The sequence below is a fragment of the Panthera leo genome, chromosome A1 (genome assembly GCF_018350215.1).
Source record: "Panthera leo isolate Ple1 chromosome A1, P.leo_Ple1_pat1.1, whole genome shotgun sequence".
In the NCBI taxonomy this organism is placed as follows: Eukaryota; Metazoa; Chordata; class Mammalia; order Carnivora; family Felidae; genus Panthera; species Panthera leo.
In genome coordinates this window covers 123911259-123937614 of record NC_056679.1, presented here as the reverse complement: position 1 = coordinate 123937614, position 26356 = coordinate 123911259, and the positions used below count along the sequence as shown (strand labels likewise).

The 26356-nt window shown below is 35.9% G+C and overlaps 1 protein-coding gene across 11 annotated transcripts in view; it reads left to right on the top strand.

Moving 5' to 3' along the window:
• Positions 1-26356, top strand: part of SLC38A9 (solute carrier family 38 member 9) — an 85051-nt gene that overhangs the window by 45325 nt on the left and 13370 nt on the right. For 10 of the 11 annotated variants that reach the window (XR_006202641.1, XM_042938953.1, XM_042938957.1 and 7 more), the window contains 3 exons: positions 2988-3182; positions 5182-5289; positions 19960-20066. Coding sequence is in view for 10 of the 11 variants with exons in the window: in XM_042938953.1 (XP_042794887.1) it covers positions 2988-3182; positions 5182-5289; positions 19960-20066 (410 nt within the window). In the remaining variant the exon portion in view is untranslated. The remainder of the gene's footprint in view (positions 1-2987; positions 3183-5181; positions 5290-19959; positions 20067-26356) is intronic. The other variant, XM_042939027.1, reaches the window with a different exon arrangement.

Below are 26356 nucleotides of genomic sequence, written 5' to 3'. Positions count from 1 at the left end.
TCCGACCTGACAGCAGAGAGCCTGATGTGGTGCTCAAACTCATGAACCGCTGCCAGATCATGGCCTGAGCTTAACCAGCTGAGCCACCCATGTGCCCCTGTTTTGTTGTTTTAAGTTTATTTATTTATTTTGAGAGTGAGAGGGAGTAGGGGAAGGGGAGAGAGAATCCCAAACAGGTTCCATGCTCAGCGTGGATCCCAACATGAGGCTTGAGATCACAACTGTGAGATCATGACCTGAACCAGTATCAAGAGTCAGATGCTTAACCGACTGAGCCACCCAGGCGCCCCTTAGCTTGTTTTGTTTTGTTTTGTTTTTAATTTTCTACTTCACTTCAAAACGGATTTAAGGTAGAATATATTGCTTTATCTTAGGTAAATAATTAATGTAATATCATTATCATTATGTTAACTGAGCCACTATTAAATTTTCAGCAACTGGTGTCTTTGTAAAAAAACACACTCCATAAAACGTTGTGTTAATGTAAGCTAAACAAGGTTGAGTTCATATTATGCAATTCACAATTGTAACTAACATCTATAAAATCCATATTTGCCTATAAATAGTCAATACTTGTTTTTAAGAGCCTCTATCTCTGCTAATTGTTTCAGAAGTCTAAAAGCATAGTTCTCAGTTTGTTAACTTTTTTAGATGTTTATTGTATTAGTTACTAATATTTAAGATACACAAAACTGTATGCTACAGAATAATTAATTTCCTGATGAACAAAGGTTAGTAAATACAGAAAAATAAACTGAAGGCTTAGCAAAAATATCTTAATTTCTTGGAAAAGTTTCCTTCAATTAATTTATTTACAATAAATCTTTGTAGCATGTGGATTTATCCATGAAGGCAGTCACAGGGAAGGTGAATAACAAAGCTATGATAACCTTGTTAACAGTCTCACTGTTAAACTTGTACATCACCTAAGGCTTTTATGTATTTAGATTTCAGAGATACCAAATTGATATAATTTTTTTAAAGTTTTTATTTATTTTGAGAGAGAGAGAGAGAGAGGAAGAAAGAGAGAATCTTAAGCAGGCTCCATGCTGTCAGCACAGGGCTCGAACTCACAAACTGTGAGATCATGACCTAAGCAAAATCCAGAGATGGATGCTTAACTGACTGATCCACCCAGGAGCCCCCAAGATGATAACATTTTGATGGATGAATGCATTGATCTCTGAGAAGACAGTTCATTCAATATATATTTTTTAAGCCTGTGTCAGGAACTGTTCTAGACTTTGGGGATGTAGGAGACAGGCAAAAGTCTCTCTCATGAAGCAACCATTTCAGTATTTACTATTCAGTATCTTACTTTGCTCTTTAATTAAACCTATTAACCTGTATTTTGTTAACACTAGCAAATGAGTGAGTGAAGTACCAGCTTTTTTCTGGACACGCACACACACCTTTGAATAATTATCCTAAAATATTTTGGTATAATTTTAAAATCTCTTCATACACTGATGATTTCAAGAACACCATCAGCAAAGTCAATTTACTTTGCATAGTGGTATGTTGATACTAGCACTTGCTGATTCATCTGCTTATTTTGAAGAATGTATTAAATAGTAAGAGTATGAAATAGTCCATCTCAGTTAATATAAAATTACAGCTGGCATTTTTGAATACTTACTGTGTAGCAGGCATTAGTCTAAATGTTGTACAGTACCTCTTTGCTTCACTCTCTAGATGCAGAAACCAAGGAAGGCACAGAGAAACTAATGACTTGCCCAAGGTTACATAAGTATTAAGTGACAGAGTCACGGTTCATTATTTAGTCAATTTATCTCCATAGCCTGTGCTTTTTACCACTGTAATTACTAGCACAAGAAAAATTCAAGTTAATTTACTTCTGTCCAGACATAACAGAGAAAAATACATGTTGAAATGCTAAGTAGGGACAATGGGTGCCTCAGCAGTTGAGCATCCAACTTTGGCTCAGGTAATGATCTCACAGTTCATGAGTTTGAGCCCCACATTGGGCTCCCTGCTGTCAGCACAGAGTCTGCTTCGGATCCTTTGTCCCCCTCTCTAGGCCTCTCCCCAGCTGTGCTGTTCCTCTCTCTCTCAAAAATAAAATAAACATTAAAAAAAAATAAAAATGCTGACTAAGCAAGAAAACTAAGTGGCTTTGTGGCATGCCAAGAAACAGATAGAGAATAAAATTAAAAACAGAACTTAAAATGAACGTATCGTTTTCTCTTTGACTAGTAATGAGTATGAATGTTGCTCAGTAGGAGTATTTTTCACCAGCATTAAGAGTTCTTTTAAAAAGAGCTGATTATTAAGAAAAGTACTATTGTGAAAATAGAAACACAGAATGATGTGTATTGCCTCTCCTTAACAAAAGAAATTACCATTTGAAGATCAGTGTTAGGAAAAATGTTTTACTCAATTCCCACTTCTCTGGATATCATCTAGGCTCTTAGGCTGCTGTAAAATGTGATAAACTTACGGAAGAATTATCCCAGATTGCTGGAATTCAAGGATTCTTAAGCCATAACCAACAATTCAGTGTTGGAAATACTGTGTCAGCTGTTTCAATGATGTCCACTTTTTATTCCAACCCGATAGATTTTGTTAAAAGAAACCTGCTCTTTGGCCTTTGTGTGGGTTATTAACATAAAAGTAACAAATCACCCTGAATATTTCTTACATCATTGTATAAATGAGATCAAATACCATTCATCCCAAAATTTTCTCTCTGGCAATGGAACCAAAGGATAGTTGGTGGGATATTTTATAGCTTCCCATAAAAATTAAGGATATACCTCAGAATTGTCTAAGATTCTACCACCTTTAATTGTTTGCAGATAAAAGAGTCCTATCCTATATCTAAATATAACCCTCCATTTTTTCCAGAAAGGGGAAACTTAATATTCATGAGACAAGTTGAGGTTGGTAGAACAAGTGTCAGTCTTTTGGGATACTCATTGTCTGTTCTTTGTGGTCTTCTCTTATCTGATGCTTTCCTGTTGCAGTGATTTGTCCAAGTGCTGGGAGTGGTGGCCACCCTGACAATGGCTCTATGATTTTCTATGCCAATGACACGGGACTGCAGCAGTTTGAAAAGTGGTGGAATAAGTCTAAGACAGTGCCCTTTTACCTCATAGGGCTCCTGCTGCCACTGCTCAATTTCAAATCTCCTTCATTTTTTTCAAAATTTAATATCCTAGGTAAGCCAAGGCATTGTGTTATAGAGCTTCTGTGTAGTGGAGTACATGTTGGATTCTGTGGATGCAGTCTGGTTGGGGAGTTACCCACCAGGCCTGTTCATCTATGTTCAATTTGTTCATTTGTATGTTACCCTGCTTTTTGGTTTTCTTTGTGGAGTTTGGCACAGAGGAAAATGTAGATGACCATTTTAAGTCCATGTTCTTTTTTTTAAAGAAGAGTTACTGGATTTCCTGTTCTATCCTTACTGAAACACTATTCCTCGTTTCTTCTGTGGGTACAATTAGAGGAAACATTAAGATTTCAGGAGGAGAGATCCATACTGGATATTATAGGAATTCTCAATCCTAAGGATTGGAATCATTAGAACTTACTAAGGGAGGTTATGGAATATTTTTTTCCTACAGTTTCTATTTAAGAGTATAGCACAGAATTACCACCTTCCGACCTGGGATATCATTTTTTATCTAACTCAACCTGCCCAGCTTTATTCTGCTTTTGCCATCCTCCTCAGTGCTTTCTCTCTACTGGAGAGAAAAGGCCTCTTTAAAGGAAGAGACTTCTTACTGTGAGCCCTGTTTTACGGAAATTTCTGAAATCACTGAAGAAATTTCAGAAATTTTAGCATCGTTAAAGGAATGTTTTCACTTTTTTTTTTTTTTTTTTTTTTTGGCAGCACTTTTGCAACACTGAGCTTTTAGACGGCGAAAGGAACCCCTAATGAAAGCTTAGATCTGGTTAGCTAAAGACAAGGATAACATTCATAAAAAATTGATAACCCCAAATAAACCATAGGATTTCACCTCCTCCCTATAGATCTGATCTCCTGGTAGGCCCTAGAGTATAAAATAATTAGATTACTCATCACATCAAGGAGCTAGCTTTTTGAGTTTCAGAAAACCAAAGTAGGAGGTAAGGGTATTTTTCTATACCTCTCTGTCTCACAATAGGATTCACTGCAAGACTGCCATAGACACCCACAGAGAATGAAAAGTTGTGGTTATATAAGCTTTGGCCTCTTGTTTTTATTCTTTCTGAATCAGCTAATCTGCAAACCCAGAGTAGCTCATTTGTGGTTTCCTGATTTGCTTGCCGACTTTCCTATGGAACAGATCTTTAAAAGTTGGCGTATAAATTTATAGAAATATTTGCTAAACAATCACAAAACTTGTAACCAGGTTGATTATTTTCCACCTCCTTAAGGATATTTTGCTTTTGCCCTTTTTCTTGATACTCTCCCTTTTAAAACTGTAGCTTCTTTACAGAAATTTTTATCTAATTCTTAAAGAAAGAAACCTACTTGAATTTCCTGACTCTACTCCATAATGACTGGATTTAACTCCTTAAAGGAATAATTCTTTAACTTCTAGATTACCAGAAGCTGTGAATGTCCACCTCACCCTGTGTATAAATACCTATGAGTAGAATCTGTAATCTTTTCATCTAATAGGTAGTACTGCCTAGTTGAAACCTTATCCAGATACGACATCAGAGCGTTCATGGATTATTTGGCTTATCACCTTTCTCAAATAGGTTTATAATCCACAGTCACTACTTTTCTTTCTCTACTTTCTTACCATCTTTCAGTAAATACTGTGGCAGACTTTTCCTGCTTATTGACTATCTCTGATATTTCTAATACAAAGAATAAGAGTCAGTTTGATGTTGGTTTTTTCTCCTATGTAACCATAAAGTTTTGTAATGAATTCTTTGCATGTATCCTCTACTTAACTCATAAATAAATTAGACAGTCTTGGCTTCTTCAGTATATGAGCTACCTTCATCTAGTTCTTAGGCCCACTATATAATGTTTTGCTTTGTTTTCTGAAAACTCACATAGCTTGTTTCTGTTCTTTAGATCACACCTGGGTTTTAGTGGGCATAATCCATGAAGGTAATAATTTTCCAAACTTTGCTGAGAATATAGAAACAAAGCTTAATTTTAAAATAGTCTGTAAAATACACAAAAATGATCAATGGTTTCTGAATTTTTTCTCACAGGCACAGTATCTGTTCTCTATTTGATTTTCCTTGTCACCTTGAAGGCCATTCGCTTGGGATTTCATTTGGAATTTCATTGGTTTATGCAAACAGAATATTTTGTACCAGGTGAGCTGTTTTGGTCAAATAAAGAATCAGTAAATTACAAAAAAATGTGACCTTTAGTTAACTATTGTTAAAGTATTGCTATCATAAAACAAATAGTGGTATTTTTTGAACAAGCACTGTTTATCAATGCTTAATATTAAGCTAAAAACAGGGGTACAGTTGAAATATCTCTGCTTTTCTTTCAGTTAGGAGTAACCAGGGTCTGTTGTCCTTTCTGCTTTAGAATTGAAGTTCACTGAAGTTATAATGCAATTGAAAAATCAAGAACTCATTTTCTAGACTTTTCTGTGAAAGTACACCCTTAGAATTTCAGAGATTTAGAACCTGGTCAGTGTTAATATATGTAGATAATACTCTTCATTAACATCACTGTTCTCCTCATGGTTTTTTTTAAATTGTTTTTCAGGCTAATTGAGATGATAATTTTAAGTGTTCCCTCCCTCCTTTTTTCTCTCATGGTTATAAATTGGGAATTTCTTAAGTCACTCAAATTTAGAGGATTAGGAAGCAATGAATGGATAATGCTAAATGAGAGAACAGATTAAAAAATAGAAGTGAGTATTATACTAGTCTCCTGGAAACTAATGAAGAGAAAGTAGTACAAAATCCCCTTGTTTAGGGGCACCTGGGTGGCTCAGTCGGTTAAGCAGCTGACTTCGGCTCAGGTCATGATCTCACGGTCCGTGAGTTCGAGCCCCGCGTCGGGCTCTGTGCTGACCGCTCAGAGCCTGGAGCCTGTTTCAGATTCTGTGTCTCCCTCTCTCTCTGCCCCTCCCCTGTTCATGCTCTGTCTCTCTCTGTCTCAAAAATAAATAAATGTTAAAAAAAAAAAAATCCCCTTGTTTAGAGAGACTGCTTTCTTTCCATTCTTCACCTGTTAATTCAGGCAGTCTAGAATTCAAATTTATTTAGTATCTGATGTTACTCTCTAAAGTCAGCAATTATAATTGTCTACCACTCATTCTATTTCTCTTGCTACAACATTCCTGGGTTTTCCAGGTGTATTGAGTTGGTATTTGTTGAAAGTTGTTTGTTATGGTTACTTGTTTTCAGATCATCTTGGTGCATTAGCTTTGATTTTTTTATTTCTATAAGAAGTTCATAAGTCAGTGTCAATTTGGGATAAAGGAAATATTGGATCTTGAAAGGCATCCTTCTCTTTCAGTTTGTATTTAAAATTGAACACAGATGAAAATGGCAACATTAAGCTAGTGCTTCCATTCATTGATAAAAATAGTCCAGGATGTTTTTTTCTAAAATTAGATCCATACTGATTTATAGTAAGAGTCTTAGTGATAAATGTTTCTGCTAATGATAGGACATGAGAGAAATATGAATGAAAAAAAGAGAGTATAAATATTTAGAAGATGAAAAGGAGAACATATTTAAAAAGAGGTTAAGCCATTTATTTCACTTTTTTTTTTTTTTTTGAGAGAGAGAGAGAGAGAGAGAGAGAGAGAGAATGAATGGGGAGAGGGAGAGAGAGAAAGAATCTCAAGCAGGTTCCACACTCAGTGTAGAGCGTGACCCAGGGCTCTATCCCACAACCCTGGGATCGTGACCCAAGCCAAATCAAGAGTCGGACACGTAACCAACTGAGCCACCCAGACATCCCTCACTTAATTTCACTTTTAAATGCTATGAAGGGAGAATCATGAGGATTAAAGAGGCTTGTGTTAATATTTATGGTCCTGAAACTGGTTACTTTATCATGATTGAAGAATTTCTTAGGAATGAAAATATAGCATAAATCTTTTTCAGTAAATCCTAATTTAATTAAGAGTCAGGGAACTTTGGAGGGTATGACTCTTTACTGTCCTGATGAAGAATTCACATAAACTTGTATTCTGATTGAATCTTTATTTATATACTTTTGTTACTTAAAATTCCTTTCTTAATTTAGTGGATCCCATTACTCTTCTTCCTAGGTAATTAGAAAATAATGAGAAAAAAAAAATCTCCTTATGTATTTCATCCCATCCTGCCTGCCTCCAAGACTTTATTTCTGTAGTTATCCCTTCTGTCTTTTTAATCATGTATCATCAAAATTTTCCTTTACTCAATTATTCCTATCAGAATATAAATCTGTCTTTCAGTCTAAAAACAAAAGCTCATACGACCCTGCATTCCCCTCTAGCTGTTGTTTCCCTTTAAAGAAAAACTCTTTGAAAGAGTTTTCTGTGCTGTTTCTACTTCTCCTTCCATTTTGCCTTGAACTCATGTCTGTTAGGCTTTTGCCCCAGTCACTCCACTGACAACCAATAACTCCTTCTCTTCCTGCTCAACCTATCAGTAGCATGGGCACATTTGGTCACTGCTTCCATCTTGAAACGTTTTCTATACTTAACCTCTAAAACCCCGTTTTCTCTTGATTCTTCTACATGACCACTCTTTCTCATATTTCTGACCGGTGAATTACAGAGTTATCCAGGGTTTTACTCAAGCCTCTTTTATCTCTACTCTTATTCTCTAAGTAATAGCATGTAGTCACCTGGCTTTATATATTGTTTATATGATGACTAGTCCCAATTTTATATCTCTAGCCCAGATCTCTCCCCTGAGATCCATACTCAAATACCTACCTGCCCCTTCTACATCTCCCCTTGGATGTCCACTGGGTATCTCAAATTGAAATTTATGAAAAACAAATACTTGTTTTATTCCTCATCCACCCCCATCCCTCCAACCTGCTTAACCTGCTCTCCCTGGTTTCTGTATTTCAGAAAGTTGTAGCTCCAGTTTTCCACTTGCTCAGGCCCAAAACTTTGGAGTCATACTTGACTGTTCTTTTTTTTTCCCCACCCTACATGTCTGCAAAGCATGTCAGCTGTACTTTTAAAATAAATCGAGGGCGCCTGGGTGGCTCAGTCGGTTAAGCGGCCGACTTTGGCTCAGGTCATGATCTTGCGGTCTGTGAGTTCGAGCCCCGCGTCGGGCTCTTTGCTGACAGCTCAGAGCCTGGAGCCTGTTTCAGATTCTGTGTCTCCCTCTGTCTGACTCTCTCCCGTTCATGCTCTGTGTCTCTCTGTCTCAAAAATAAATAAACGTTAAAAAATAAAATAAAATAAATCGAGAATCTGACTACTTCTTTTTTTTTTTAACGTTTATTCCTTTTTGAGAGACAGAGACGGAATGTGAGGGAGGAGGGGCAGAGAGAGAGAGACAGAGACAGAATCTGAAGCAAGCTCCAGGCTCCGAGCTGTCAGCACAGCTGTGCGGGGCTCGAGCCCACAAATTGTGAGACCATGACCTGAGCCAAAGTCGGACGCCCAACCAACTGAGCCATCCAGGTGCCCCGGAGAATCTAACTACTTCTTACCCTTTCCACCAAAAAGAATTGTGTCAAGATGCTAATTTCTCATCTGGATTTTTATAGTAGCCTCTTAACTAGTCTCACCCTTTCTACTCTGTCTCCCCTTCAGTAGTCTTGTTCTCCCCCTAGCAGCCAGAGTGATGTTTTTAAAACACAACGTCCATAAGCCTCTAACGGTTTCCCTTCTCATTCAGAATAAAGCAAGTCTTTATCATAGTCTTGGTCCTATATGATCTGACTCCTGGCTTTCTCTCTGCTATCATTCCCTACTACTCTCCTACTTATTTAGTCTACTCCAGCCACACTGTCTTCCCTGCTGTTCCACAAGAATGGCAAGCATGCTTGTGTCCCCAAGTCCTTGCACTGTTAACTGTGGACACAATGCCCTTGTCTTTTCGCAGGTATCCATATGGTTAGTATCATTAGAGAGGCCTTCCATGGCTTCCTGCCCACTCCCACCTCTACCAAATCTTATATGCAAATATTCCTGGTCATCTATATCTTTTAAGTTCTTAATTCTGATACTGAATTGGCATATTAAGGGGTATCTGTTTTTCTAATCTATTTGGGTCCTGAGTTTCAGATAGAAAGTAGCAGAAGTTAAGATAACAAACATTTCTAAAAATGTTTCCAAATTTATTTGTTTCTTAAATTAAGAGATTGAAAGTTCACTTGGTAAGGAATACCTGTATTTTTTTTTAACCTGTGTATCTGTCTCCCTTAAGAAGAATATTAGCTCCTGAGAAAAGAAATGTTTCTTTGTTTTTGTTTTCTATAATTCTCTATTACTATTGTACCCCCAAGGCCTATAATAATTCCAAGGGCATAGTGAGTAGTCACTAAACAATGTTGAGTGAATAAATGTGTTTATCCCTACTCCTCCCTAAATGTCATTAAAACAACAGTAAAGAAGTAACAAACAAAGGGGACTGTAGAAGAGACAACAGCAGGCAAGAGATAGCAACAGATTGTTAGATGCTGGCAAACTGGAAGATGGTTAGACTGACAGCAAAGTAGACAAAGCTGAAATGTAAGTATCTATAGAGAGGGATTCCACTACAGAGGAAGCCATTTTGAGCTACACATTGAAACCCTCAGTATTTGAAGGTTTTTGGGTAACTCACAAAGCAAGAGTAAGGAAAAGGGCCTAAAATGGATAGAATTCCCTGAAAGTTTACATCAGGAGTAGTTGTATTATAAACCCCTTTCCTCCTCAACCTAGCAAGAAATGGAAGACTGAATAGTCAGGCTCAGAACTCAGTCCCTCCAAATACAACAAAGGGTGGAAAAAAGGCTCTAGTCTGAAAACAGGGACTAAGCGAAAGTGTATATGCTGAATGGTGAGAAGGTCCTGCCTCCCTGTACCCCTCCAATTCTCTTCTCTTTACTCTTTGGCTCCCAGAATGCTGACAACATAGAATAACAAAGGATTCTCCTCTGTAGAAACTGACAAACCCAAGAGGAAAGACCTAGAGTCTTGGATATTTGGGTTCTCCCAAAGAAATGGCAAGTACCTTGCTTGTATCAGACCATTTAGATGTTTACTAAGTATACATTTTTTTAGTGCTTCACTTTTAAATATTAAAAAATAGACAAAGATCACTAGATATTTGTGGAAAACCTCTTACATGAAAACAAAACTGGGGCAAGAGGGAGGACCTTGAAGGGACAAGAAGAATAAGAGGGAACAAAAGAAAAAACTTTCAAAAAATTACCTTCTCAAAGTGACACAAGACAGTGATATATCCATGAAATAGTATTTGGATGCCAAGGAAGGAAAAAAAGAAGGAGGTACCTTGGATTTAGAAACCAAAAATATAGTAGATGGGGCGCCTGGGTGGTTCAGTCAGTTAAGTGTCAGACTCTTGATTTTGGCTCAGGTCATGAACTCATGGTCCTGAGATTAAGCCTTGTGTTAGGCTCTGACCTGAGTGTAGAGCATACCTAAGATTCTGTCTCCTTCTCCCTTTGCCTCTACCCCACTTTTGTGTGCGTGTACACACACACACACACACACACACACACACACACTCTCTCTCTCTCTCTCTCAACCTCTCTCTCTCTCTCTCTCTCAAAAAAAAAAAGAAAAGAAAAAGAAACCAAAAATATAATGGAAATTAAGAATGCAAAGAAAATTTGGAAGATAAAGCTAACTTCCCAAAATTATATTAGAAATCATGGATGTATGGGAGGAAAAAAGGGAGAGAAGAAGGAGGGAAGGAAGCAAGGAAGGAAAGGAAAGAAGGAAGGAAGGAAGGAAAAACAGAAAAGATAAGAAAATTAGAGCATTAATCCAGGTAGCCCAATAATGAAAAATAGTTCCAAGAAACAAAGAATATGAGGGGGGAAGAAATTATCAAAGAAATAATTAAACTTTCCTGCAAACCAAAAAACATGAGTTTCTAGATGTACAGGACCCAAAGTGCCCAGCACTGTGAATGAAACCCATACCAGAGCATATCATCATAAGATTTTAGAACACCACAGATAAAGAGAAGACCCTGAAAGCTTCTATGGATGAAGGATAGGTCTGTAAAAAAGGTCTGGGTTCAGAATAGTATCAGACTTTAATAACTCCAAAAGCTAGAAAAGTGTCATGAAGGTCTCAGAATAAATTATTTTAACCTAAAATTTCAAATCCTACCATACCCTCACTGAAGTTGTAGAGTACAGTAAAGCTATTTTCAGAAAATAAAGTCTCACAAAATTTTACCTTCCAGGAACTCTTTCTCACAAAAAACTGCAAAATGTGCTCCACCAAAAAGCAGTAAATTGCAAACTCCTCTGAGTGGCAGTGAAGGGATAGCCTAGGAAACAGCTGTACAGCAGGCCTAGCGAGCACCCTGCCCAGACCACAGCAGCAGACAGAGCACCCCAGGAAGCAATTTTTCCAAAAGGAAAATGAAATGGAAAAGATTGTTTGATGTGTTGTATGGATAGAGTGGGTAAAGTTTTACCATTCTTCTGGAGAGTTTGGGGAAAAATTAGTGTTAACTAGACAGGCAACCAAAAAGTAAAAACCTCCATATCTCCATAAAAACAGGCCAACAAAAGTATTTTTATATAAGAAAACATAATAATAACTGAATAGTACAGAATAACCATGAAAATTAAAACACTGAATATTGATTTTGTAAAATCAAAATTTGAATTGTGATTTTATGGAGGGGTTAGAGATGGGAAAATGTGAGTGATGGTAGTAATAGAAAAGGACTAAAGTCTTCAGGTAGAAAAGCAATGGATTATGTCTAAAATTTAAAAAATAAGGGAAAAGGAATATAAGCATATTAAAGATAAGCAGTTATAATTAGTTCCCCCTAGGAAACAGGATTTAGGTTGGGAGGTATGAAGCAAGAGAATACTGTTATTTTGTTGGGAGCCCTGTAATACTATTTAACTTTTAACAATTAGCACACATTTAAGACTGCTGTTAAGAATACATTTTAACAACGAAAACCTATTAAATGCTTTGGAACTGATTTCACAAAGATTTCAGACACTGATATTCAAGGATTATGGGGTGATTGTCCATTTGATAGCAACATTGTGTTCATATGCAACCAGAAAAAAATAATTTTCTAACTACATATGATTTAAGTAGTTTTGTTATTAATGTTATTAGAAGCAGACTGCATTCTACTGTGCATTCATCGATGCTTAATAATGTCTCCAAACATAATGGAATTTTTCTTTTCATATTTTTAATGTGTAGGCCTTACCATTTTTTTGTTTTTGCTTTTGAACTTTTTATTGAAGCATAACATCCACATATAAAAGTGCACAACTCATAAGTATTCATCACAAAGAACATACTAGATACCTAGCACCAGATAAAAAACTAGCACTCCAGAAGTCCCATTCAGTATGCCTACCAGCCACTGTCTCCCTACAGTGATAACCACTGTTCTAACTTCTAGCCCTAAAGGAGGTTGTCGGTTGTTTTTTTAACATCACGTAAAAGGAATATAGAACATACATTCTTTTGTGTCTGGCTTCTTCCAATCAACATTATACTGTGATACTGATCCATATTATGTCTGTTTGTAGTTCATTCATTCTCACTGGCATCTTACTATATAACTATACATACCCACAATTTGTTTTATCTTTTACTGTTAAGGGACATTTGTCTCCAGTTGTTTAGTATTATGTTTATTGCAGTACTCTATTCTCCTACATATCTTTGATGAAAATATGCCAGCTTTCTCTTGAGTATTAACCTAGGAGTGGAATTGTGAGGTCAGAGGGTATGCGTATACTCTGCTTTGGTAGATATTACCAAATGGCTTTCCAAAATGGTTGTACACTTAAATGGGTGAAGTGCATATGAATTATATATCAGTAAAACTGTTGAAAAGAATTTCAGCGTTTTTTTCAAATGTTTATTTTAGAGAGAGACAGACAGGATGAGCAGGGGAGGGGCAGAGAGAGGGAAACACAGAATCTGAAGCAGGATCCAGGCTCTGAGCTGTCAGCACAGAGCCTGACACCGGGTTTAAACTCACGGAATGCAAGATCATGACCTGGTACAAAGTTGGACCCTTAACCGACTGAGCCACCCAGGTGCCCCTCAGGTTTTTAGGAAAGATGCTCAAAAAGAGTTTTTGTTGGCTAATTGGAAAAAGCTGGATATTTATTCTAATTTGACAAACAACACTGGTATCACCTGACATAGTTAGAAAAGGATCAACTAACAAGTTGCTTCAGGAAGCATTTAGTGGTAATAGGGGTTGACTGCTTTGAAAGACAGGAAAGATTAGCTATACTGAAGAGAGCTTATTGAAAACTAATAGATCTTAGCAAAAAGCAAAATCAGTTTGAAGAACAATTTAAAATCAAATTTTGACCACTGATAACAGCTGAAGTCCTTTATTCTGAATAGAAATTAATACCTCTGATTATGAGTCATACATTGTCAAAAAAGACATGGCTCACCGCCCTCCAGGAGCTTACAGTTGAGCAGTAAGACCAGTTTGTGAATTAATGATCATAATGCAGAGATATATAAAAGAGACGTAATAATATAGAGAAATTTCATGTAAATAAGAATTAGAAATCAGGGGCACCTGAGGGTGGCTCAGTCAGTTGAGCATCTGATTTTTGAGTTTGGCCTAGGCCATGATCCAGGGTCGTGGGATCAAGCCCCGAGTCATGCTTTGCTCTCTCTCTCCCTCTGCCCCTCTCCCCCACTTGCTCTCTCTCTCTAATAATAATAATAATAATAATAATAAAGAATTAGAAATTAGATATGGGTTCTAAACAGAGAATGTTTTAAGGGCCAAGGAGTTCTTTAAATGAAGAATTGGAGGACGGGGTGTGTTCCACGTCAACAGAACAATATGTTTAAGCAATAGCTAAGGCCTGAGATAACATGACCCATTTAGGAAATTACAAGAATTTGGGAGGCTGCAGTGAAAGAATACTTGTTGGGGAAGTGACTCGAGATAAGGATAAAGAGGCAAAGCCCAATTATGAAGAGCTTTCTATTTAACTTAAAAATAACTTTAGTGGGGGCGCCTAGGTGGCTCAGTCGGTTAAGCGGCCGACTTCGGCTCAGGTCACGATCTCGCGGTCTGTGAGTTCAAGCCCTGCGTCGGGCTCTGTGCTGACTGCTCAGAGCCTGGAGCCTGTTTCACATTCTGTGTCTCCCTCTCTCTCTAACACTCCCCCGTTCATGCTCTGTCTCTCTCTGTCTCAAAAATAAATAAACATTAAAAAATAAATAAATAAATAACTTTAGTGGCTCAAACCATCTTTCTGTTTTATTTAAGGTTGGCTGAAGTAGGAGATAGTCCTCTATGTCTCCAGGAGGTCAGTAAGGTAGAGGAAAAGTAGTCATATAATTCCCTGCCTAAACATAGGATTCATAATGGAGCTGCTCCAGTCACATTACTACTACTATTAATAATAATAATAATAATTAAAGCTGAGGTCAGAGGTGCTAAAGCCTCATTTATTCCCTCTCTCTGAATCAACAATATGTAGAAAAGCAGTGTTAATGAAAACACTGTCAGAACCTGGGGATATAGCTAAAGTACTGCTGAGGTGATAATTCACAGCTGGGTGATGAGTGATCTAGTTTGTATATTGTTGGCTCCTTTGACATAAATGAATTGACCATAAATGTGTGGATATACTTCTGGGGACTCTTTTCTGTTCCATTGATCTCTTTGTCTCTTTTTTGCCAGTACCATACTGTTTTGATTACTATAGCTTTGTCCTGTAGTTTGAATCTGAGATTGTGATGCCTTCAGCTTTATTTTTCCTCAAGACTGCTTTGGCTTGGGGGTCTTTTGTGGTGTCATATACATTTTAGGATTGTTTGTTCTATTTCTGTGAATAATGCCATTGGAATTTTAATAGGGATTACACTGAATTGCTTTAGGTGGCATGCATATTTTAACAATAATAATTCTTCAAATACATGGAGATGGCATATCTTTCTATTTCCATTTGTGTCTTCTTCAATTTCTTTCATTACTCTCAGTTTTACCTTATAGGCCTTTCACCTCTTTGGTTAAATTTATTCTTAAGTACTTTATTCTTTTTTGATGCTATTGTAAATGTGATTGTTTTCTTAATTTCTCTTTCTAATGGTTCATTGTTAGTGTATAGAAGTACAACAGGGGTGCCTGGGTGGCTCAGAGTGCGACTTCAGCTCAAGGCATGATCTCGTGGTTCATGAGTTTGAGCCCCACATCGGGCTCTGCATTGCACTAACAGTGTGAAACCTGCTTAGGATTCTCTGTATCCCTCTCTCTCTGCCCCTCTCCCACTCGCACTGTCTTTCTTAAAAATAAAGAAATATAAGCTTAAGAAAAAAAGAAATGCAAGAGGTTTTTGTGTGTTGATTTTGTATCCTGAAATTTTACTGAATTTATTTCTTAGTTCTAACAGTTCTTTAGTGGAGTCTTTAGAGTATTCTATAGGCAATATACTGTCATCTGCAAATAGGGACACTTTTACTTCTTCCTTCCTGATTTGGGTGCCTTTTATTTCTTTTTCTTGTTTAATTGCTGTGGCTAGGATTTCTGGTACTATGCTGAATAAGAATGGTGAGACTGAGCATCCTTGTCTTGTTCCTAATCTTGGTGAGCAAGATTTCAGCTTTTCATTGTTGAGTATGATGTTGGTCATGCCCTTTATTACATTGATGTACATTCCCTCCATACCCAGTTTGTTGAGAGTGTTTATCATAAATGGATGTTGAAATTTGTAAAATGCTTCTTCTGCATCCATTGAGATGACCATATGATTTTTTATCCCTTGTTTTATTAATGTGGGGTATTAACTGATTTGTAGATGTTGAACTCTCCTTGCATCCCTCAAATAAATCCCACTTAATCATGCTGTATTATTCTTTTAATGTATTATTGAAAACAGTTTGCTAATGTTTTGTTGAGGATTTTTGCATCTGTGTTCATCACGGAAACTGGCCTGTAATTTTCTTGTAGTGTCCTTGTCTGGATTTGATATCAGGGTAATATTGCCCTCATAAAGTGAGTTTACAAGTGTTCCCTCCTCTTTTATTTTTTGGAAGAGTTTAAAAAGGATTAATATTAATTCTTCTTCAAATATTTGGTAGAAATCACCAGTGAAGACATCTGGTCCTGCCTAGACTTACTTGTCTTTATTGAGAGATTTTTTATTACTGATTCAATCTCCTCAGTAGAAACTGGTGTGTTCATATTTTCTATTTATGATTCAGTCTTGGTAGTTTGTATGTTTCTAATAATGTATTAATTTCTTCTAAATTGTCTAATTTGTTGGTGTGTATTTGTTTACAGTAGTCTTTTATAGATTTTTATTACTGTAGTATCACTTGTGAAGTCTTCTCTTTCATTTATGTTTTTTTAATTTTTAAATTTTATTTTTGGAGAGAGAGAGAGAGAGAGAGCACATGAATGGGAGAGAGGGGCAAAGGGAGAGAAAGAGAGAGAATCCCAAGTGGGCTCCACACCCAATTTAGGGCTCAATCCCTAAATCCCATGATCCCGAGATTATGACCTGAGCCAAAATCAAAAGTCAGACAGTCAGCTGACTGAGCCCCCCAGGTGCCCCTATTTATAATTTAAGTCCTCTCTCTTTTTTCTTGTTTAATACAGCTAAAGGTGTGTCTGTTTTGTTTATCTTTAAAAAAAAAACAGCTCTTAATTTTATTGATCTTTTCTGTTGTCTGTTTAGTGTCCATTTCATTTATCTCTGCTCTCCTCTCATTTCTACCCTCTTGTTATTTTTACTTTCTTCTACTACTTGAGGTTAATTTGTTCTTTTTTCTTATTATTACTTGAGGTATAAAGTTGGTTGTTTATTTGAGCTCTTGTTTTCTAATGTAGATGTTTATTACTATAATTTTCCCTCTTAGAACTGTTTTTGCTTCATTTTTTAAGTTTTGATATATTGTGTTTCCATTTTCATTTGTCTCAAGATATTGATATCTCTTTTGATTCCTTCTTTGGCTCATTGGTTGTTCAGTAACATGTTATTTAATCTCCACATTTGTGAATTTTCCATTTTTTTTTCCTGTAATTGATTTCTAGTTTCATACCATCATTGGAAAAGATGCTTGGTATGATTTCAAGCCTCTTAAATTTGAGATATGTTTTATAGGCTAACATGTGATGTATCCTGGAGATGTTCCATGTGCACTTGAGAAGAATGTGTATTCTGTTATTGGATGGAATGTTCTGGAAATGTCTGTTAAGTACATCTGGTGTAATGTGTCATTTAAATCCAATATTTCCGGGGCGCCTGGGTGGCTCAGTCGGTTAAGCGTCCGACTTCGGCTCAGGTCACGATCTCGCGGTCCGTGAGTTCGAGCCCCGCGTCGGGCTCTGGGCTGATGGCTCAGAGCCTGGAGCCTGCTTCCAATTCTGTGTCTCCCTCTCTCTCTTCCCCTCCCCCGTTCATGCTCTGTCTCTCTCTCTCTCTCAAAAATAAATAAAACGTTAAAAAAATTTTTTTTTAATTAAAAAAAAAAAATAAATAAATCCAATATTTCCTTTTTGATTTTCTCTCTGGATTATCTATTCAATGTTGAAAGTGTAGTATTGAAATCTTACACTTTTATTGTATTATTATCTATTTCTCCCATCAGATCTGTTCATATTTCCTTTATACATTTAGGTGTTTTTATGTTGGGAGCATAAATATTTGCAAATGTTATACCTTCTTGATGAGTTGATCCCTTTATTATTATATAATGACCTTCTTTGTTTCTTATTACAGTCTTAGATTTAAAGTCTATTTTGTCAGATATACATATAGCCCTGCTTTCTTTTGGTTTACATTTGCATGGAATATCTTTTTCCATCCCATCACTTTCATTCTATTTGTATGCTTAGTGCTGAAGTGAGTCTCTTGGAGGCAGCATCTGGTTGGGTCTTATTTTATCCATTCAGCCACTCTGTGTCTTTTGGTTGGAGAATTTAATCCATTTACATTTAAAATAATTATTGATAGGTGTAGACTTAATACTGCCATTTTACTAATCGATTTCTGGTTGTTTTGTAATTTCTTTGTTTCTTTCTCTTTTGCTCTCTTCCTTTGTGATTTGATGACTTTGAATTTTTACCGAAGAGTTTTTCTATTGTTTCTCTGCAAAGAATATGGTCATGTGAATAATATTTTATCATCTTTCTAAAAATGGTACCTCTGTTACTATTACATAAATATAATATAATGCTGACTATTGATCTGAAGTGATGATGTTATCCTTGAATGCACAATTTATTAAGAGTTGATTTTGGGGGAGGGTGCCTGGCTGGTTAAGTCAATAGGGTGTGCAACTCTTGATCTCCGTGTTGTAAGTTCGAGCTCCACGTTGAGTGTAGACTACTTAAAAATCTAAAAAACTTTTTTAAAAAGCTGATTTTTTTAAAGCAGAAGTTGGAGTTACCTTCACATTTTATTTTATTGGTTACATGTAAAAAATTTTAAAGATTACAGGCAGTAAAGGGGAGAATTTTCTTAAGAAAAATATACTTGGAATTGTTTCCACAAATAAAAATTCAGATAAAAGATAACAGACCAACAAAAACTTAATAGAAAACTAAAGTGTATAATTTTTAATATCTTACATCTTGATTTCTTTTAGAAGCTAGTGCTTAATTCTTATTTTCTTTGCTAAAATATTATGGCAAAAAGTCAGTAGACTTTCTTTTTTTGTTTCTACTTTTTACACAAGGAATCTCCCCAAGATGACTTGTTCTCCACTTTGTCATCTACTCTGTCCAGATCTAGCACTGTTTTCATGTAAATCAAGGCCTTATTCCCCCTTACAGCATTTTTTTTTCATTTTTGTGTTAGTAGACCTCAAAGACAGAAAATAACAATGCTTTTGAAATATTGTCTTATTATTCTTATTTCATCGTAACTTTGGACTTATTGTAGAAAATTAAGAGAATATAGGTAAGTGTTTAATTTAAAATAAATTCCACTAGTCATGGGGTGGCTCAGTTGGTTGGGCATCTGACTCTTGATTTCACCTCAAGTCACGATCTCATGGTTCGTGAGTTCAAGCCCCATGTTGGGCCATGTGCTGACAGCATGGAGCCTGCTTGGGATTGTCTCTCTCCCTCTCTTTATGTCCCTCTGCCACTTGTGCTCTCTGTCTCTCTCTCTCTCTCAAAGTAAATAAATATTTAAAAAATAAAATAAATCCCATTAGTCAGAAGTAACCACTATTTAAATCTTTGTGATTATCTCTCTATTTTTTTTCTATGCATATATATATACATATATATGCACACAAAATATTTTAAATAAATGTAAAATCATACTATGCATGCTACTTAAATCATGTACATTTGCCTTGGTGTTAAATAATTATCTAGAACATAATTCATACATACTGTATACCATTGAGCAACTGTATCATAGTTTAACCATTCCCCTCTCTGTAGACATTTAAATTATTTCTAGTATTTTTAAGCAATGCTTTTTTAGATTAGCCTTTGAAAAATTTTAGATGACTAATTCTCCCTTTTCTGATTCATTTTCTAAAAGTGTTTTTCTGACAGATTCAAATATTAGAAGAGGAAGACCTTTAGAGTTAGACCTAAAATTGAATCCTGCTTCACCACACATTAGTTGTGTGACCTCAAACAGGAATATCTGATATAAAGTACCCTCACAGAGTAGTCTTCTCTTGATTCCTTTTTTGTTTTGTTTTGTTTTCAAGTACTTTGCTCAAGTATAATGCTAGACTTGAGGAACTTTGTAAAGGCATTTTAATGTTATTATTCCCTGGATAAAGCAAAGACAACTAATTTTTCATAATCAACTTTTGGCCACTAACATTCATTTTCTACTTGTCAGTTTTAATGTGGGGTTTTTTCACTCTCTTTTTCTCCTAGAGATAAGATTTCAGTTTCCACAGCTGACTGGAGTGCTTACCCTTGCTTTCTTTATTCATAATTGTATTATCACACTCTTGAAGAACAACAAGAATCAAGAAAATAATGTGAGTAATTGTCAGAGGAATTACATTTTGTTATTGGATCTTTATTCTTAAATTTAAACCATAGAGCAGTGGTCTGAGCAAACTTTTTCTGTAAATGTTTTGATGGTAAATATGTTAGGCCTTGTGGGCCATACAGTCTTTGTTACAACTACCTAACCCTGCTGCTATGTCATGAAAGTAACCACAAACAATATTTAAGCAAATGGATGGTGGCTGTGTTTCAAGAAAACTTTATTTACAAAAACAAACAGTGGGCCAGATTTCATCATGGACCATAGTCTGTCAACTCCTGCTGTAGAGTAATTACTAAAAAAATAAAGAGGCATGCTAATAGCCAACAGTGGTGATAAGTCTGTTTTATCTAAAAGATCATGGAAAAAATGAAACAAAGAATAGGTGGGACAAATGGAAAACAAATAGCAAGATAATAGATTTAAACCCAGCCATGTTGGCAATAACTTTAAATATAAATGGTGTAAATGCTGCAATTAACGGATAACAGACTGGGGATGCCTAGGTGGCTCAGTCACTTAAGCATCTAACCTTTGATTTCAGGTCAGGTCACGATCTCATGGCTCATGAGTTCAAGCTCCACATTGGGCTCTGTGCCGACAGCGCAGACCCTGCTTGGGACTCTGTCTCTGCCTTTCTCTCTCAGTCTCATAATAAGTAAAAACTTAAATATACATACATACATATATATGTGTGTATGTATAATATATGTGTGTGTGTGTGTGTGTGTGTATGTATATATATTACACCAAACTGATTAAAATACAAGACCTAACTACAGTTGACCTTGAACGGGGGTTAAATAAAGAGTGCTGATAGCTACACCCTCCACCACCATAGTCATAAACTTGTATATAACTTTTCCCCAGAGCTTAATTGCTAATAGCCTACTGTTGACCAGAAACTTCATTGATAACATAGTTGATAAACACATATTTTATATGTATTATGTATTTTATACTGTATTCTTATAATAAAGTAAGCTAGAGAGAGGAAAATGTTACTAAGAAAATCATAAGGAAGAGAAAATACATTTATGTTACTGAACTGAAACTGTTGGAAAGAATCTACATATAAGTGGACGTATGTAGTTCAAACCCCTGTTCCATGGTCAACTGTATGTGTTGTCTGGAAGAAACTTAGTTTAAATATAAAGATATGCCATGCAGACACTAGACATAAAAAAGGCAGGGTAACTGTTTTAATATCAGACAAAGTCAACTTTAGAACAAGGAGTATTGCTGGAGATAAAGAGCAACATTACATAATGATCTTTAGGGATCAGTTCATCAAGAAAACATAGTAATCATAAATATGTATGCACCCAGTGACAGAGCCTCCAAATAAATGGAGCAACTGTCAAAACAGAAAGAAGTAGACAAATCCGCAATTATAATTGGAGATTTCATTACCCCTCCCTTAATAATTGATAGAATAGAAAATAAATAAGGATATAAAAAGCCAAAACAGTATTAACCTACTTGATGTAATTAGCATTTTTAAAGGTCTTCTCTCAAGCAACAACTCAATGCACATTCGTTTCAAATGTTCATGGAACATACAACATAGACTATATGCTAGGAAATTGAATAAATCTCAATAAATTTAAAAGGATTGAAATCATACCAAGTAAGTTCTTTGACCACATTGAAGTGAATTTAAAAATCACTAACAGAAAGAAATTTCGAAAATTGACTAAATACATGGAGGAAATTAAATAACAGCTTCCTAAGTAAGCAATGAGTCAAAGAAGAAATCACAAGGAAAATTGGAAAGTACTTTGAGATTACTGAAAATGAAGGTACAACATAGCAAAACTAATGGGATGCAGCCAAAGCAGTGCTTAAAGGGAAATTTATAGCTATAAATATCTACATTAAACAAGAAGAAAGATCTCAAATCAATAACCTAACCTCTACCTTAAGATAGTGAAGAAGAGCGAACTGAACCCAAAGTAAGCAGAAGTTAAGGAATTACTTGTGGCCTTGTCTGCAGATTCTGAACTCAGTTTGATGGCTTCTAACCATGTAAATGAAAACCATGGTGAAGCTCTATTAGAGGCCTATATAATTGTTACTGAAATAAAAAGGAAGAAGAGTTCACTGTGCCTGGGAATTCTGAGAAGGCTTCAAGTAATGTTTGGCAGAGTCATTTTGAAGCAAAAATCTAAGTAGAAGGAAGTTAGTTCTCAAATTAGAGCAAAAATATAAGTCAGGGTCTCCCATTTTCATGTTTACTATTAACTGGTAACACATCTGGCATATTGCCTGTAAATGGGATTGAGTAAATCTAGATTTTCCAAACTTTCTAATTTGGTGACCTTCAATTTGTTTTGATATATAAAAATAGTATTATGTGATACCTGCCTCTCAGGGTTTTAATCACAATTAAACATTATAAAATAGGAAAAGTATTTAACATGCTGTGGTGTACAGTAGGAGCTAGAAATTTTTTGTTTCTGTGCCCCTCCTTCTTTTTCTCCTGACATTACATACCGTGGATCTCTCAGCTAACAGGGGAAAGTATTTTCCCATGCAGAGTCTTTCCAGTACTTTAAAACTTGTTTTGTAATGAGAACATATTAATTCTTCCTATAATGTTAATAGGGTAGATCCCCAGAAAAAATATATAATCGAACCATGTCAATTCGTTCTTTATCTATTCTCTCATCACTGAACCAGATTTTAATTTTAAAACTGGCTTTTCACCAAGGGTTCATAGTAATACAAGAAAGTCATGTGTAGAATGTTGCTTCATTGTTTAATAAGAACCATAATTGGGATATTCTTTATTAAATTGCTTACCATCTTTCATGCACGGGCTGTAGAGAATTATTTCTTTGTGTTCAAGACTAGGAAAAGTTTCTCCTAATGAACTCATTATTTGACAAGGATCATATAACTACTCTTGTTTCTGTTTTTGCCATGACTTCTGGAAAACTTAAGAATTATCATTTGGTATACCTTTTCTTAGACACAACTTACTTTTAGAGTTTTTATCTTTCCTCTCACATTAGATTTAGTTTTTATCTTGAAAATGTTTAGTCTCATTATACTTATACTTTTGTCATAAACAGTTTTAAATCTTCCAAGGGAATAGGAAAAATAATCTTATTTATCCTAAGTAAGTATTTGGAACTTTAGGATATAAGGGGAAATTGAATATATATTTTTAAAGTTCTCTACTTTTAAATCCCTTCCTTCTTCTTCACAAGTTCCCAGACTAATTGCCACTTGAACAAAGCTACCTACTCCAAGTTTTAGGAAGTTTATAAATATATGTGTAAAATATCTGCTTCAACTCTGCAGGAAATCTGTATATCTCATTAACAGTATGTTCCTTGGTGCTCACTAAGTCACGTATCTATACTAATCAACTCTTCTCACACCAACTTAGACCAAGTGCCCTAGAAACCCACTTGGTGAGGTGTAGAATTCTCATGTATTGGATCATTCTATCCATAAGGCTGTGCTTCTCAAACTTTACCACTAAAGTCTCCTAATGACAGAGAATACCTTGTATACCTGGGAATCTGTAGGTGAAGAACACAACTTCGACAAATTCTCATGTTTAATTTTAAGCATGCATGTACATTTTTATTGTACTCTAAATTATTTTGTCTTACTAGAAAAGTCTTAAAATCATGAGTTAAGTTATAAACAGACCTCACTTTACACACTTCCTATATGCATGACTTATAGTTACTTTGGTTTAGTTAAATTACCTCAGTCCCCCTAACAACATGGTTCAAATTCCAATTACCACAGGATTTGAACTATGAATACTTACATAAACTAGTAGCTACCTGCCTTTCAGTTCACAAATCACTACTGAAATAACAGGCATATGTCATGATTCATTACCATTCACATCACTTCTTTCAGAGTCTGTCAGAGATTGGTCACCACACATCTCTAATTCACTTTACACACAGACTGCCAAGCGGATGGTTGAGTTGCCCCCTTGTAACCTGGTCGTAAATCCAGATAATATTTTACAAAAATGGAAAATTGAGAGAGGGAATTGGCCAAAAAAGGTGAAAGTGCAATAATGAACACAAAGTGATAATACTGGAAATACAATTTGAATGAAACATAGATGGAGTCATAAAGGAAACATCTGCTTGTGGAAAGGTAGACACTGCTGCCATTTGAGACCCTCCAGATGGGCAGTCACAGGAACTTGGGGAAGATGAACCTCTCAATGTGAATGAAGGAAATGGTTGTGATGAGAAGAACGAAGTTGTTCCCGAGGAAGTGACACCAGCAGAAAACTTCACACTGAAAGAATTCTGAGATACTTCACAACTTTGAAAGCACAAAAGATGAAATGGTGGAAAGCAATGCAACCTTAGAAGGAAGGAATATGACAATTCACTAAGGTGTGGAAAAGATGGTTGTTGTAGATTGTAATTATACTATGAGAAGGAGGAAACAGTTCAAACTGTCCTTGGTAAGTTTTTACAAATAAATAAAACACTTTAATTCTCATTGTTTCTGAGGTTTTAAAATAGTATATTAAATAAATAGTACTTTTACTATCTTTTTCATTTCCTTTTAAATTTGTAACCAATGGAGTTTTTAATGTTTTGACAAAAGTTGTTAAAGATCATGGAACAATCATAATTTTTCTCATATATTATTGTGATCGCAGTGCACATTTTTTTTTAACATCTGATAATTTATTTCTTTATTTTTTATGTTTTATTTTTATTTTTGAGAGAGAGAGTGAGAGGGCAAGTGAGCAAGAGGCAGAGAGAAGGAGAGAGAGAGAATCCCACAATGGGGGGGGGGGGCGGTATGGAGAGGGAGAGAGAGAAGCGGGGCTCACCCAAAGCAGGGCTTGACCTCACCTAATGTGGGACTTGAGATCATGACCTGAGCCACTGTCAGATGCTTAATGACTAAGCCACTCAGGCGCCCCAACAACTGATAATTTATTGAAATCATTGGTGTCAGTATCTATAATAGTGACTTTGACCACTTGATATTTAATAGTATCTGAAGGGCTAAATAATCTCTGAAGGACTGTGCAAGTCAGTGAGTGGCTTATGGATCCTCGTCTGGAAACGACTTTGGAAAATCTTAGGAATCTTAGTACCTTCTGCCCAAGGAGTTTTTCTTGTAGTGACTCTCAGAGTCCTGGTAGGCCTCTAAACTGGTTCTTTGATATTCTTTTCCTTTGTGCCTCAGATCGAGTCAGCATGAAGCTTCCCCAGGGAATATACATTGTGGCTGATTAGGGTAATTCATATTCGATTAATTCCCACCTCAGGTTTTTTGGGAGTCTTTCCAGTGTCTGTAAGCCATGGCTGCAGTGCACAACTTTCGGACTACTTGTTCCTGGGTGAGAGCGAACAGCGGTAAGACAGGAGCAGGTGGACCTCAGCTGTGCTGCAGCTGCCACCACATCTTCCTCAAAAAGGTGTCCAGGCAGATTTAGTCTCATCCTACTGTGAAAAGACAGGACAGCCTATACTTAGCTTTGCATTTCCTAAAACTCTTATGTAGAATTGCTTTTCTGGAAATGCACACCAGTGTATCTAGAGGTGAGCATTCCCCAGTGGGAGAAACTCAGCACTGCTCAGAGAGATAGACTCAGTTCATGGTTTCCCAAGGATTATAGAAGAGTTTCTGCCTTTCCTAGTGGAACACTCAGTGGACCTCAAAAATCTGTTTTTTTATGTAAATACCATAAAATGAGTTCTTGTTTCTGCTGAGTTTTGGGACTAGCACTTTGTAGAACTAGTATGTGAGGTTCAGCTGATAATATTTGACTCAAGTTTTATCCTTTGTAGGAAATATTTTAAAAAGTAAAAGCTTAAAAGTTTAAATGGTCGATGGTTTCTTACTGTCTTAATTGAAACTATGGTATGAAATGTGCTCTAGCTTTCAAAAAATCAGACTTCATGTTAACTTCTTAAAATGTTAGTAACTACTAACGATAAACATTTGTGAAGCACTTGGTGCCAACAAAATTCTAAACACTTTAAATACATGTAAATATATATACTCTCCTTTTGATTATACTGAAATTAGCTTATATACTTGCATAAGCTAAGCTAAATGGGTACTATGTTCTGAGAAAAAATTGGTCATTTGGTTTATTTAATGACTATACTTTTCAGTGGGTTTCAGTAAGGAATTTAACTCATAGAAGTCCTGTTAATATTATGATTTATTTTCTTGAGATTTAAGCCAGAAAATGTGAAGCTTGTCAGGGACTCTGACTTGTTAATATTAATATTATGTTAGTCATTCAGAGCTCAGTAAACAAAG